The 12,903-nt window shown below is 37.5% G+C and overlaps 1 protein-coding gene across 1 annotated transcript in view; it reads right to left on the bottom strand.

Annotated features, from left to right (window-relative positions):
• Positions 1-595: 595 nt before the first annotated feature.
• Positions 596-12,903, bottom strand: part of avpr2aa (arginine vasopressin receptor 2a, duplicate a) — a 42,121-nt gene continuing 29,813 nt past the window's right edge. The window contains exons 3-7 of the mRNA XM_051095693.1: positions 11,586-11,956; positions 11,257-11,502; positions 10,591-10,737; positions 6,468-7,083; positions 596-3,779 (exon numbers count right to left, since the gene is read on the bottom strand). Coding sequence (XP_050951650.1) covers positions 3,580-3,779; positions 6,468-7,083; positions 10,591-10,737; positions 11,257-11,502; positions 11,586-11,954 — 1,578 coding nt within the window. The 5' untranslated portion in view covers positions 11,955-11,956 and the 3' untranslated portion in view covers positions 596-3,579. The remainder of the gene's footprint in view (positions 3,780-6,467; positions 7,084-10,590; positions 10,738-11,256; positions 11,503-11,585; positions 11,957-12,903) is intronic.

The following is a 12,903-nucleotide window of genomic DNA, read 5'->3' as shown; positions in this document are numbered from 1 at the left end:
TTGATATCTGATAGGTAACGTCTTATAGTCGTATTGCAGATGAGCAAAAACTCTAGGGGAGAGCGGGGACGAAAGTACCATTTTTTAGAAAAACATCATTTAAAAAGATAACGTTGTAGACAGAGATATATTTTTGCCGTGGCCTGTAACTCAGAAGTGTGGTTCATTAATACCAGGTGGTATTCTGTAAAAATGTAGAAAGACTTCTAATTTCAGTTTGAACATAAGTTGCACATAAGTTGTTACTTTTGACCCTGTTGGTTGGGACGAATGTAACACGCAGGTGGGTCAAAAGTAACACACCTAGATTTTTTGTGTTACTCTTGTTTTTATTAAATATACATGACTCTGACCTTGTTAATATGTAACTGCAAACATATTTTGTCCTTAATCTTTGCAAAAACTTATTACAGTTTCCTTTCACATTTAAGTTTCATCAAATGTTTCAAAAACTGAGTGTACAAACTTGAATTGTTTAAATTATTTATTCATTCAACTTACTTTTATAAAACATTTTTTAACAGAACGAACAATATTAAAATTAGATTAAATTAGCATAATATAAATTCTCAACATAGTTTAACAGTAGGCCTATTCATGTTTCTATCCAGTTGTTTGTATGCATAAATTCAAAATGTGCATAAAAACATCTGGAAACACTGCAAATTCATTGGTGGAGGTTTAAAAGCTTTGGAAAAAAGGTATGGCTAAAACCTAAATATGACTAAGGTAAATAAAATGTAGCAACAGCCCTGAGACTGATATTCCTGACATGGAATGACATGGAGACTGATATTCCTGACGGCTTATGTCCAGAAACACCCTCTCATGAACATGTGGCTAAATCAGACCTCTGTCTGTCTTTCTGACCCTCACTCTTGGCATATTCTTTTGGTATAATACAACATAAACATTTATAATAAACGTTTTAATAAATGATGCAAGACACAGAAAGTCAGCAAATTAGCATGCTGCTAATTACTTCTATAATTAGCTGCTAATTACTTCTATACTGAAAAACTCTGAAAAGCCAAACTTCAGGATGTATTACAGCACATGTAGATTGATCATTACTGTGACACATGAAACGAGAAACACAACACATCTAATTTGAAAAAAATTACCGCTTCCATAATTTACTTATTGTATTCGAAAACTGGTTTCCGGACCTGGTGGGAAACAATGACGAAATCACGTGATATTTCTCAGCTCCATCAAGGGTTGAGTGCTGAATGTGTTGTCATAGCTTGGAAAGCAAATAGTGTCTGGGCTCTAAGAAAATAGCTTTGTTACTTTCATCCCCGCTCTCCCCTAATAAATATGTCTTGCAGATGTAAATGCAGACGTCAGATAGACGTCTCTGAGATGTATGTGTGCTATCAGGGCTGTTTCGACTCTCTGACGGCACCCATTCACTGCAGAGGATCCATTGGTGAGCAAGTGAAGTAAAGCTACATTTGTCCAAATCTATTCCAGTAAAGAAACAAACTTGTCTAAATCTTGGATGGCCTGAGAGTGAGTATATTTCCAGCAATTGTTTTTTTGTGTGTTTTTTGGGGGATGAACGTTTCCTTCAACACCCAAGTCCTCTGAGGAATCTTTCGTATGGATCAGTTTGTGAAGAATTTTAGCCTATTTGTTCACAGTCCATATCACAGATGATAACCTCATCACCATATGTTATGGCTGGAATGAGATACTTTCCTGCAGTGAAGTGTTTTGTCTTTCGATCCTAATTCACGCTGTAAGTTTTAAAATTTCATCTTATATGTCTGCAGTGCATTCTTAAAATAGCTGGATCATGCAGGTGGTCTTTGACCAGTAGTCGTGGTGGTAAACCTGGGGTTATTTGTGACCGCCAGATGTATTTGCTATATGACTTCTTCTTCTACCATTTCAACTAATGCAAAAACTACCAACAGTGAGCTACACATCAACGAAAATGTATTGATGTGTAACTGTGTAAAACCTTTCCATTGTCCATAAGGACTTTAAATGATATTAACCACTAAAGGTGATGTTAAAAAGTGCTGTTTGACAAAGAGGTTAATTTGGATCAGTTGTTCTAATCTGTTTACTGATCTTCTTTGACTATCAATAAAATTTAAATGATCAGCTCACATTCAGATCGACAAAAAAAGTGTATTTAAGATCAGTTACTCTTAAAGTAACTCAATTTTCAACGTTAGGGTTTTTTTTTTTTGTGATTGGGCATGTTTATTTTTTGTTTCTGGACTATATCACAAGGATTTGACGAAGACATTTTTCTCTTTAAATGCAAAATAAATATATTTAGATAAACATCTGTAACAATAGATTTTAAAATTATTTACACTATATCTTGTGTGTTTTCATTTAATCTAAGTCTTTATATGTACAGTGTCAGCTACTGCTACAAAAATATTTTCTCAATCAGTACTTGATCAGTCTTGTTTTATATACAAAAATATTTAGCCATACTTAAATAGAAGAAGATAATAACTGATAAGCACAAGATATGCCTTTTTAGTGGTTTATGTTCTGGCCAATTGGAAAATGATTTGTTCTAATTTTAAGCAAAAATACTGATTAAGAAAATAATTTTTGCAGAGTATCAGATGACGGGATCTGTATATACATATACTGTACATCAGTTTAATTCAAGGCACTGTATAACATGATGTCATTTTAATTTCTCTTCCATTAGTATTTTCTTATTTTCAGTCTGACTTTTTTATTCTCACACAACTTTAAATAAGCTATCAAGCGCTCAATAAATAACTTGACTGTTAGCGAGAAACTAAAAGTATTGCTGCTTTGCACACAGCTGGTGTTTGACTGAATAAAACCATTATTATTTTCTTATTCAGTATGCCTCATTAAATATACAAATTTGTCAACATATGTTCAGTTTTATAACAGTACCTTTTGCATTGAATGCGTATGAAAGCCATTTGTCAGATATTTGTCCAATAAGGAATATATATCACTGTTTAGTCCTGGATTTTTCAGTTTGGCATGGATTTGAACTGTCCCCTGGATATAGTTTCCACGCATGAATCACATAATTTATGTTCTTCCTCAGTCCTTGCAAAGAAAGCTCTAAATCCGAAGAAGACTTATGGCAGAAAGACTGATAAATGGGATGAAATAGCTGGCTCTGGGGTTAAGGCCTTGATCTCTTCTTCCTCTGGACTTAAGACGTTTATCTCCATCTCATACCTGATAGTGGACAATACTTTGATAAATTTTAGTGTTTAATAAATTATACATTTTTTTCTTAGAGTTTAATTAAGCTTATTATGGCAGTCAGTAAGCTGTTCTTTATCCTGGTTGATGAGACAGCAAAGATATTCAGAGGTCCATTTTTGCATAAAATCCTCATGAATTCATCTTTGTGTCATACACTGGTCCTGTTTGGTCATTAATAAGCCACTCTTTGCAGTTCACTCGGTTAAAGTGGCATCGTCAGATACTCTGAATAAAGATGCGGCAATATCTCATGACAACATGTCTTCCACATGCGTAGGACAGATAGACCGTACACGCGCATAAATCGCCGTCTCTGCTGACATTCAATTTTCGTTTCTTCTGTAGGGGTCAGTACTGGTTGTCCTTGGTAGTTGAAGTGTTTATGTCACTGGAGTGGTCATGCGTTGAGCTCCTGCGAGGCAGCTTTGGCCGACAGCGCAGCAGAGCGAGAAGTTCACGGGACACGCTGCTGGAAAAGGCTGTGTAGATCCATGGATTCGTACAGGAGTTCAGACTGGCTAACAACATCAGGATAGTGAAAGCCACTCCTGAGAATGAGGGAGGGAGGAAGAGAAAGTCAGATCAATTTCAAGTCGATTATTGTAGAGGTCAAGTTATTGTCCTTATTTAAGGGTTACTATTAATATAAACCACATTAGAGACAGTGGCTCCTTGAATTGTGTTGATCTAAATTCGACTAAAACCTTGTTTATACTTTCACAAATGCTTGCCCAAGCTAGCGGAGAACGTTTTTAGAACGTCTGGGAAGGTTCTTTTAAAGGGGTCATCGGATGCCCATTTTTCACAAGTTGATATGATTCTTTAGGGTCTTAATGAAAAGTCTATAATATACTTTGGTTAAAAATTCTCAATGGTTGTGTAAAACAACACCTTCTTTACCTTGTCAAAATGAGCTCTGCAAAAATCATGCCATTCTGAGGGATTGTTCCTTTAAATGCAAATGAGCTCTGCTCGCCCTGCCCCTCTCTTCTCTCTGCTGCTCTGAGAGTGTTTACTTTAGCCGCATTTAGCGTGTTTAGCCACAAAACTTGCTAACTAGCACGTTATTAGGAAAGGTGATTGCAGAGATTCATTAAAAAAACCCTTATACTCAAATCTGCTGTAGGTGAAGCTGGATCACGAATGATTTCGCAAACATAGACGAATATATGTAGATTGGGAGGTGCATTCCCTTCACAAACAAACGTAATCCACTTCATCTTCAGCGGCTGAGATGTCTGGAGTAAATGACGACCACTATGTTCATTGTTACATCCAGCAACACAATTTAAATCTAATTTAAGTCTAATTTAACATCCCTGCTCCGGCATCGAAACAATGTGACGGCACACCGACAGGCATCTGAGAATGGCTCGATTTGAAAAAGGGGATATTATTTTCACAGATTATTAAAAACCACTGCATGGACTTTTATGATTATAGGGTAGATTTGGACATACACTGCCAACACACATTAATGTTCAAACAACATGAAAAAGTGAACTTTGCATCCGATGACCCCTTTAAAGTTATGTTCCAGTAATGTTAATAGAATGTCATTCAGAGGTATTGTGTCTTTAAGAAATTTCACTCTTTTGACAAGTTTGTGACACTGTGTCAAAATGACTCAAGTGCCCTCAGGTCATGCTTGTTATAAGACATACCAAGTTTGGTCAGAATCTACTAAAGCGTTGTGGAGATATAGCCTCATGTCAACTTTTGCACAAACGTCGTCAAATTCGTGAACATGCTTTACGAAAATAGTTTTGTATATCAAAAAGCTTTTGATAACTTGTTGCCCAAATGCTCTGAAGATGATCTTTGTGAAAATTAGACAAACCATCTAGGACGATGGTTTAGAAAGTAGACTTTTCGGATAATTTAAAATTGTAAAAAATCTTGACCCATAGAAATTTACATCTCGGTATGCTTTCGACTCAGCAGGAGCCAACGAATTAGATTAAAAAAAAAAAGAATTTTGTTGGCACTTGAGAGTTTGAGGTAGAAACTACAAATTTGCTGTGGTTAATATTGAGACTATCTGTGTGCCAAATTTCATTACTTTCCCACAAGCTATTCTATGGGACGACTGAAGTGACCTCAGGTCATACTTGATATAGCACAAGCAAAATTCATTAACACACTTTTCAAAATGGTTTGGTATATCAAAAAACTTTTTGTCAGAATGCTCTGAGGATGATCTGAGTAATATGAGTTCGAAAAAGTCTATTTTTTGGGGTAATTCAAAATTGCGAAAAATCTTGGCCCATAGAAATGTAAATTTTGGTATGCATTCGACTCAGCATGAGCCAAGGAATCATTAGGAATCAATGCTTTTAGACATTACAGTACAAATATTAGCAGAAACAAAGCATAAATTTGACCTGTTGGTGGCGCTAGAGAGTTTGAGTTAGAGACTACAAAATTGCTATGGTTAATATTGATATTGTCCTCTATCTGTGTGCCAAATTTCATAACTTGGGATGCCATAGACTTCCAGAGAAGAAGAAGAAGACGAAGACTAATGGATACAAGAGGTGCCTACAGTAAGCACCTTTGGTGCTTGGCACCTAAATATATTAAAACAGAAAACAGTTATTTCATCACTCTTTTTACTCTATTTCACTGGACACTCTTAAAAATCGCTTTAGAGCTCACACTTTAAACTGGAATAGTAAATAAAGAAATAGAAGCCAAACAGAGATTTATAATGACAAAACATTATATTCAACTGTTTAATCAATGGCAATATATTGCCCATTTGGCTGCAAGTAAACAGCTGAAACCAATCAAAAGCAGCTGGGGTAGGAGCACACATGTGTGTATTAGCAGCTCTCAGTTGCCTGTGGTGAGAGATATCAACATCTGGTAGGTGATAGAACAGCAGCAGGGAATGGAGATTTATTGATGTGAAGAAATGGGCTTTAAATATGTATGTGTGTAAGAGCAGAAAGAGAGAGAGAGCGAGGAAAGAGATAGCGAAAAGATAGCTGGAGGGCATTTGTGGGATATTTCTTGTAGTAAACACCAACATGACTGATTGCATTGATGGGCTGAACATTTTCCAGATAATCTGCAATCATTCCAAAGCACTTCCACAATCCAATGAGTCAGTCTCATTACTGAACTACCCTTATCGAACAGCCAAATGTCGTCACTGAATTACAGTGACTGACTTTTTTCTCCAAAAATGGCTATGCTATATCTTTCTTGTTAGGACTGCTTTAGTTTCTCACCTTGTTCCGGGGGATTGGGGTCCCAGGCACCCCACAGCTGTACAATGAAGAAGGGTGACCAGCACAAGGTGTAGACAAGCACAATGACCAGAGTCATCCTCACTGTCTTAGACATAGCTTTCGACACACCTGTAAGAGGTGGATGGAGGGGGTAAGGTGGGTAAGAGGGGTTTGAGGAAGCATTGAAGTCCTCAGTAGTGGTGTTGTGAGAGTTCCTGTGAGGAACAGAGTTCCCATGTGGTGTCTGGACGGCAGCAGAGTTGCTCCAGATGGTGTGAGGATGAGTCTGAATGTGAGGCAGCATATCAGGGGATGAACTGTGAGTCTGTGAGGCCACGTCATTGGGACTGTAGCCATCCTGACAAGATGGGTCACAACAATCCAGCTCTGGTGCATCCTCAGAGTTGCAGGTGTGAGAATCACTGTTGGTGTTCTTTTTATGAAGTTCTCTTACTTCTCTCATCTTGTGTGAGCGTCTAGCTCTCTCTCTGACTGTGCTGGCCCGTTTTTTGAAGACGGGAAAGTGAAAAATAACTAGGTTCTTCCTCACGTCAGCAGAAACCACACGTTCTGATTTCAGGTAAATGTTGTCATGGATTTCTTTAAATATTCGTACCTGGAGACACAAATATATAAACAAATAATAGGACTGTCAGCACAGTAATACATTAAGATTAAATAAATTAGTTTGACATGTAAATTCCATTTTACACGACTTCTTTATTCTGTTCTGGGTTATTACTACAGACCACAAGTCGTTGTCGCTGTTTAATACATTATGGACAAATTAGTGGTGCGGATTGTGTCGGTGACTTGAATCGTTTAAATTGGTTCACTAAAAAGATTCATTTAGATTGGTTAACTCATTTGTTTTTCTGCAAGTAGTTTGTGAGCAATTCTTTGAATCATGCATGCAAAGTATTTGTTTAAAACCACTGATTATTTATCTTTATGTCAACCTCTGGACATGCAGCCTTAACAAACAACTCATATAGTTGGTTAGAAAATCATTTTGTTCATTAGTTCACAAACTAATTAAAAAAATGTAACGCTAATTTATACAAGCACAACGGCGGTTATGGATCCTATCCAAATTTAGATAAAAATTTGGAAAGCTGAATCAGGTATTTTACGTAAGAAATCCTAAAATGTGCAGTGTTGAGAATTACTGCTTTCTAATCTCTAGCACTTACTTATTTATTAAGTCAATGATAGAGCCTTTAATAAAAATCTTGTCTATAAACCAAACCCATATGGGACGTTTAACAGAAGTAATTTAAAAGCTTTGTATGGTGGTATTGAATCACCAGTGACACTCTGCAAGTGAAACAGACCATAAACAAGTCAGCGGCAAAAACAACTTTACACGTGTAAGTTCACAATATGAGAGATTCGTTCATTATTTTTGTGAGCTTTGTGGGAATTATTTGATGTATTTTATGAAAGTAGAACATTTTCACGTCAGTAAGATGTTAGCCTGGAAAGTTTTACTGTGCAGATGTTTTAATGGTCAGACCAGCTTTGAGAAGGTTCTTGCTAAATGTTTTCTAAAGATTTTTTGTTGCCAAAGACACATTGTCCAAAGACACTGTGCCAAAGACACTCAGTGGGAAGCCGTTTTAGGTTTACACTGTACTCTTTCTTAAATAAGATGATTGACTTCCTGGGAACTGTATCAGCTCGTTGAGGGAAAGATCTGCACATTTGAGATTTCCTCTCCTGAAATAGACTTCCACTGACCAAAACCCCTTGGCCAGGTCAGAGATCATAATCTCACTAAACAAGCATTATGATACATGTCAGGGGATCCACCTCCTCTTAATTACTGTCACCCCAGCAGATCATGTTTTATCTCCAGATAACAAAAGTCCTTTTCTTCAGATCACAGCTGAGACAATAGAATCTTAAACCTGGAAACTAGTTACTGTTTTAGCACTTCCGGTTCCATCACCCTGAAGTCAATGGGTAAAATGCCTAAAATAGGTTTGATGGTAAACACAAGCTTAAGATATTTTATTCTACGACTTATAATACATACAAAAAATAACCCACTTGTTTTTTTTTTTTTAAGCTTTATCTTGAAAAAGGCAGTTGCTAACACTTGACTAGCTGGGACAACAGAGGTGTTTAGGCACATTTAACATTATCACACCAAACAGAATCTATTCACTAGTCCATTTTTACAGCCTTTTTGTGTTTATACTTTTGCTGCTGCAGACTATTCTAACTCGAATTTTCCAACTTGTTGATTTCAAATTAAGATTGAAATAATTGGTAGTATCTTAATGGTGATGACGCTGAAGTGTAGTGTAGTTCATATATAGACACATCATCAATCACCCATATTGGAGGCACTGAACCAAATAAAACCCACATATTTTGCTGATTACTGCTGCTGATAATGGTCAATTATTGTCATGTATTGGGCTGTACTAATCAGTCGGACCGGGAAAAACATTTGGAGTACTATAGACTGCCAAAAGTTATAACAAATCAAGAAGAAGAGTGCAGAAAACTTACTAGAGGAACAAAGGGTGTTTGTGGTTGGCCAAACTAAACCAGGATTTTCAGGGCAAGAATCTTGACAACATACGTGTTTGTGCAAACATTTCCGGTCAGGTAGGTGAAATATTATTATCTTTACCACCTATTAACTTTAGCTTGTCAAAATATTGTGCCCTTTCCAGCTTACTAAGTCCTTCTCAATATGATGTGGCAGCTTCCAGATGGTTTTTCCCAACATATTCAGTAGTACATTAACATAGGGCTGCATGATAAATCGCATGCAATATCCAATGCGCATCTTGTCAGTAAAGCCGGTTATGTAACCAGTAGTAAATCTCCATCAAATGTGTGCTTTCAGATAGAGCAGCGTTTACTACACAGAGCTGTTGCTCACTTGATACCGTTACGCCTGTCGTTTACACTACTCCGGAGTTTTCAACTTTTGAAAATGCTGCAGACCCCATTTTAGTTTGAAAACTCCAGGGTTGCATTTCAAGCTAAGTTTACACTAGTGCGTTTTCATTTTAAAATGCATAACTTTTGCTACGGTTACGCCTATCATTTACACTACTCCAGAGTTTTCGACCCTTGAAAACAGAGACTTTTGAAAATGCTGCAGACCCCATTTTAGTTTGAAAACTTCAGGGTTGCATTTCAGGCTACATTTACACTAGTGCATCTTCATTTTAAAATGCATAACTTTTGCTAAGGTTACACTGTGTTTTGAAAACTGCAGACTCCATTTTAGTTTGAAAACGCAGGGTTGCGTTTCAGAGTAAACGGACCAAAACGGAGACTTTTGAAAACACCTCTGAAAACTCAATACGTAAAATTCCTTCATATTAACACAGTACATTGGGTCTTATTTTTATGAATTTTTCTTATAATGTTGATTTGTTACTAAAGGAGAAGTCCACTTCCAGAACAACAATTTACAGATAAAATACTCGCCCCCTTGTTATCCAAGATGTTCATGTCTTTCTTTCTTCAGTCATAAAGAAATTGTTTTTGTGTTAATGTACCCACCCCCTTCAAAAATCATTTCAAAATCATCCTACATCACTGCAGAAGTTCTGACCCAGTCTTTGCAAAGTGAACATGCAAATAAGATCAAACACCCTTAATAAAAATGGTAAAACAGCAATATAGGGAGATTTTGAAGTTGTGGGAAAAAATATGATTAGAATTTTTCGACATACCTTGTCTTCAGCCAGAATACACAGAGTTCAGGGAGAGCAAGACAAGATGAGCATTTGACATTAAAAAGTATATAAATTGTATTATTTTATGAAAATAACCAATCGTTTTGCTAGATAAGACCCTTCTTCATCGGCTGGGACTGTTTGAAGCCGCATTTAAACATTTTGGAAGTTCAGACTCTGGGCACCATATCAGTCCATTATATGGAGAAAAATCCTGAAATGTTTTCCTTAAAAAACATAATTTCTTTACTTGGATGTTGTTCTGGAAGTGAACTTCTCCTTTAAAAACACTATAGTAAATACTAGGCCCACTAGTTGTAATTCTTAACTGTGCTAACATTTATGTTTTTTTTCCCAAGGTGATTGGGAAAGCTGGGATTCCAGACACAAATGGAATTTGCAGACACCAGGAGTACCTGACAAACGGTGATAATAAAGGTAGGAAGCAGAAATACAGCTACAGTCATCCAGGTCACATATGCTTTCAACCCCCAAGGCTCAGCAAAATTCGCCCAGCACTCAAACACCCCTGGAGAAACCTCTGACCTGGAGAAAATAAACATCTGTAGGGAAGACAGCATTGGGAAAATATGTTAAATATTTCAGAAAGACTCCATTTGTATTTCATGGAATAAACAGCAGTTTGGAATGACCTGAAAATAAATAAATAATAAATTGTCAGGTGAGTCACTTTAAAAGGAGTAGTACACACAGTCAGGCCTTTAAAGATTTAGATGAGTTTATTTCTTCATTGCAACAGATTTGAGAAATTTAGCATTACATCACTTGCTCACCAGTGGATCCTCTGCAGTCACTGGGTGCTCTCAGAATGAGAGTTCAAACAGCTGATAAAAACACAGTAGTGATGGATTTGTCTATTAGAAACAGTTTTTTGCTTTCCATTCACTGCAGAGAATCCACTGGTGCTCAACTGATGTAATGCACAATTTCTCCAAATCTGTTCAGATAAAGAAAAGAACTCATCAGCATCTTGGATGGCCTGAGGGTGAGTACATTATCTGCAAATTTTTATTTTCGGGTGAATGCATATTCACTGAAGTGTAGTCATTTACAACTAGTACCTGTGGCACACTGAGAACAAGGGCTAGACCCCAGGCTACCATGATGTGTGTATTCCAGTGTGAAACTGCCCCTCCTTTGTAAGTCTGCAGGGGGAAGCAGATGGCATTATGGCGGTCCACTGTCATAGCAACAATCATGTAAGAGGATGCAAACATTCCCACGATCTGCAGATATTTGACTGAGCGGCACAGCACATCAGGACCCTGAAATCTCTCTGTGATATCCCATACTAGCTGTGGGAGCACCTGCAAAACATTAGTGTAGTGCTGTTGACTAGTGACTTTAAAGATGAAGTACTACACTAAGCATTAGACCAAGTTCAGCTCACCTGAAAAAATGCCACCACAAGGTCTGCAACACACAAATTGACCATAAATATGTGCATGGGTGCGTTGTATTTGCGCCTCCTCAGCAGAACCCACAGTACAAAACTGTTCCCTAGTGTTGTGAGAGCAAGAATCAGACCCAGAACTCCAATCTCAGCTTTGGCCAGAGTCATGTCCCGCACCCTGACCGGAACGGGCGCCTGAGTGGGGTTTATTGAGCTGTTTTGAGACACCAACCAGAAGTATGATCCTCCTTTGAAAGTGTTGTTGAGTCCAGGACGCTCAGAGAATGAGGAGGAGGATAAGTTGGGCCATGCAACGGTTGCATGGAGGGATCCTTCCCAACCTGGCTCCCTTGAGAAGGGCTCCATGCCTGCATGAAAAAAGCATGATTGTCATAAAAAGGTGAGAAAAGATGAGAACTTGCATATAGGAACAATTTCTGAAGGACTTGTCCCTTGAGACAATCATTTTCACATAATTTTTAATGCAGCCTTTGTGATGTCTTTCAAAAACATTAAAAATTCTTAATTATAACAAACTTTTGACCTTTAAAGGGGACATCAGGAGCAAAATTCACTTTTACATGGTGTTTGCATATAAATGTGTCTTAGCAGTGTGTGAACACAACCACCCTACAATGATAAAAATCCATTCACTTCTTTGTTTTTAAAAAACCTAAACCATCTCAATTATCAAGCCGTTTAGATTTTCTTAGCAGTCAGGGGGGCCTGTCATACTGCTCGGGCCCCACCCACGGCCACTTACGGGCTGTCCCGTATTAGCATATTTCTGCCCTCAGCCAGTTGTATGCTGTCCGCCATTTTCTCAAGCAGCTGTAGCAACAACGATGTCTCACAAGCAATACAGGTGTCTTGTTGTTTGAATGTAAAAGTAAACATAAGAGTGTTCATTTTTTCCCAACATCAGAGCCACTGAGGACCCAGTGGATTAGTTTTGTTTATGATGGTAATGTGCCACCAAATACGCAAACAAACAGAGGAGAGACAGGGTAAACAGTAGCTCATTATCATTTAAAGAGACATGCACCGAAATGGCTCGCTGTGAACAGAGCTGTTTTTGACAAGGTAAAAAGGGTGTTTTACACAATCAAGACAAATTTAATCAAAGCATGGTGCAGAATCATACCAACTTTTGGAAAATGGGCATCTGATGACCCCTTTTATATAACATGGCCATCACACATAACATTGAAACTCTTATCAGTTACTTTAGCAATTTTACAGACACTCAAAAAGCAAGCAAACAAATCTGCTTCCTCTTCCACTTTGTTTTTTTTAATTTCCCAAGGGTGCAATT

Source organism: Labeo rohita, chromosome 23, assembly GCF_022985175.1.
Source record: "Labeo rohita strain BAU-BD-2019 chromosome 23, IGBB_LRoh.1.0, whole genome shotgun sequence".
NCBI classification, from domain to species: Eukaryota; Metazoa; Chordata; class Actinopteri; order Cypriniformes; family Cyprinidae; genus Labeo; species Labeo rohita.
The sequence above is the reverse complement of the archived record's forward strand: the minus strand, read 5'-3'. Positions and strand labels throughout refer to the sequence as shown.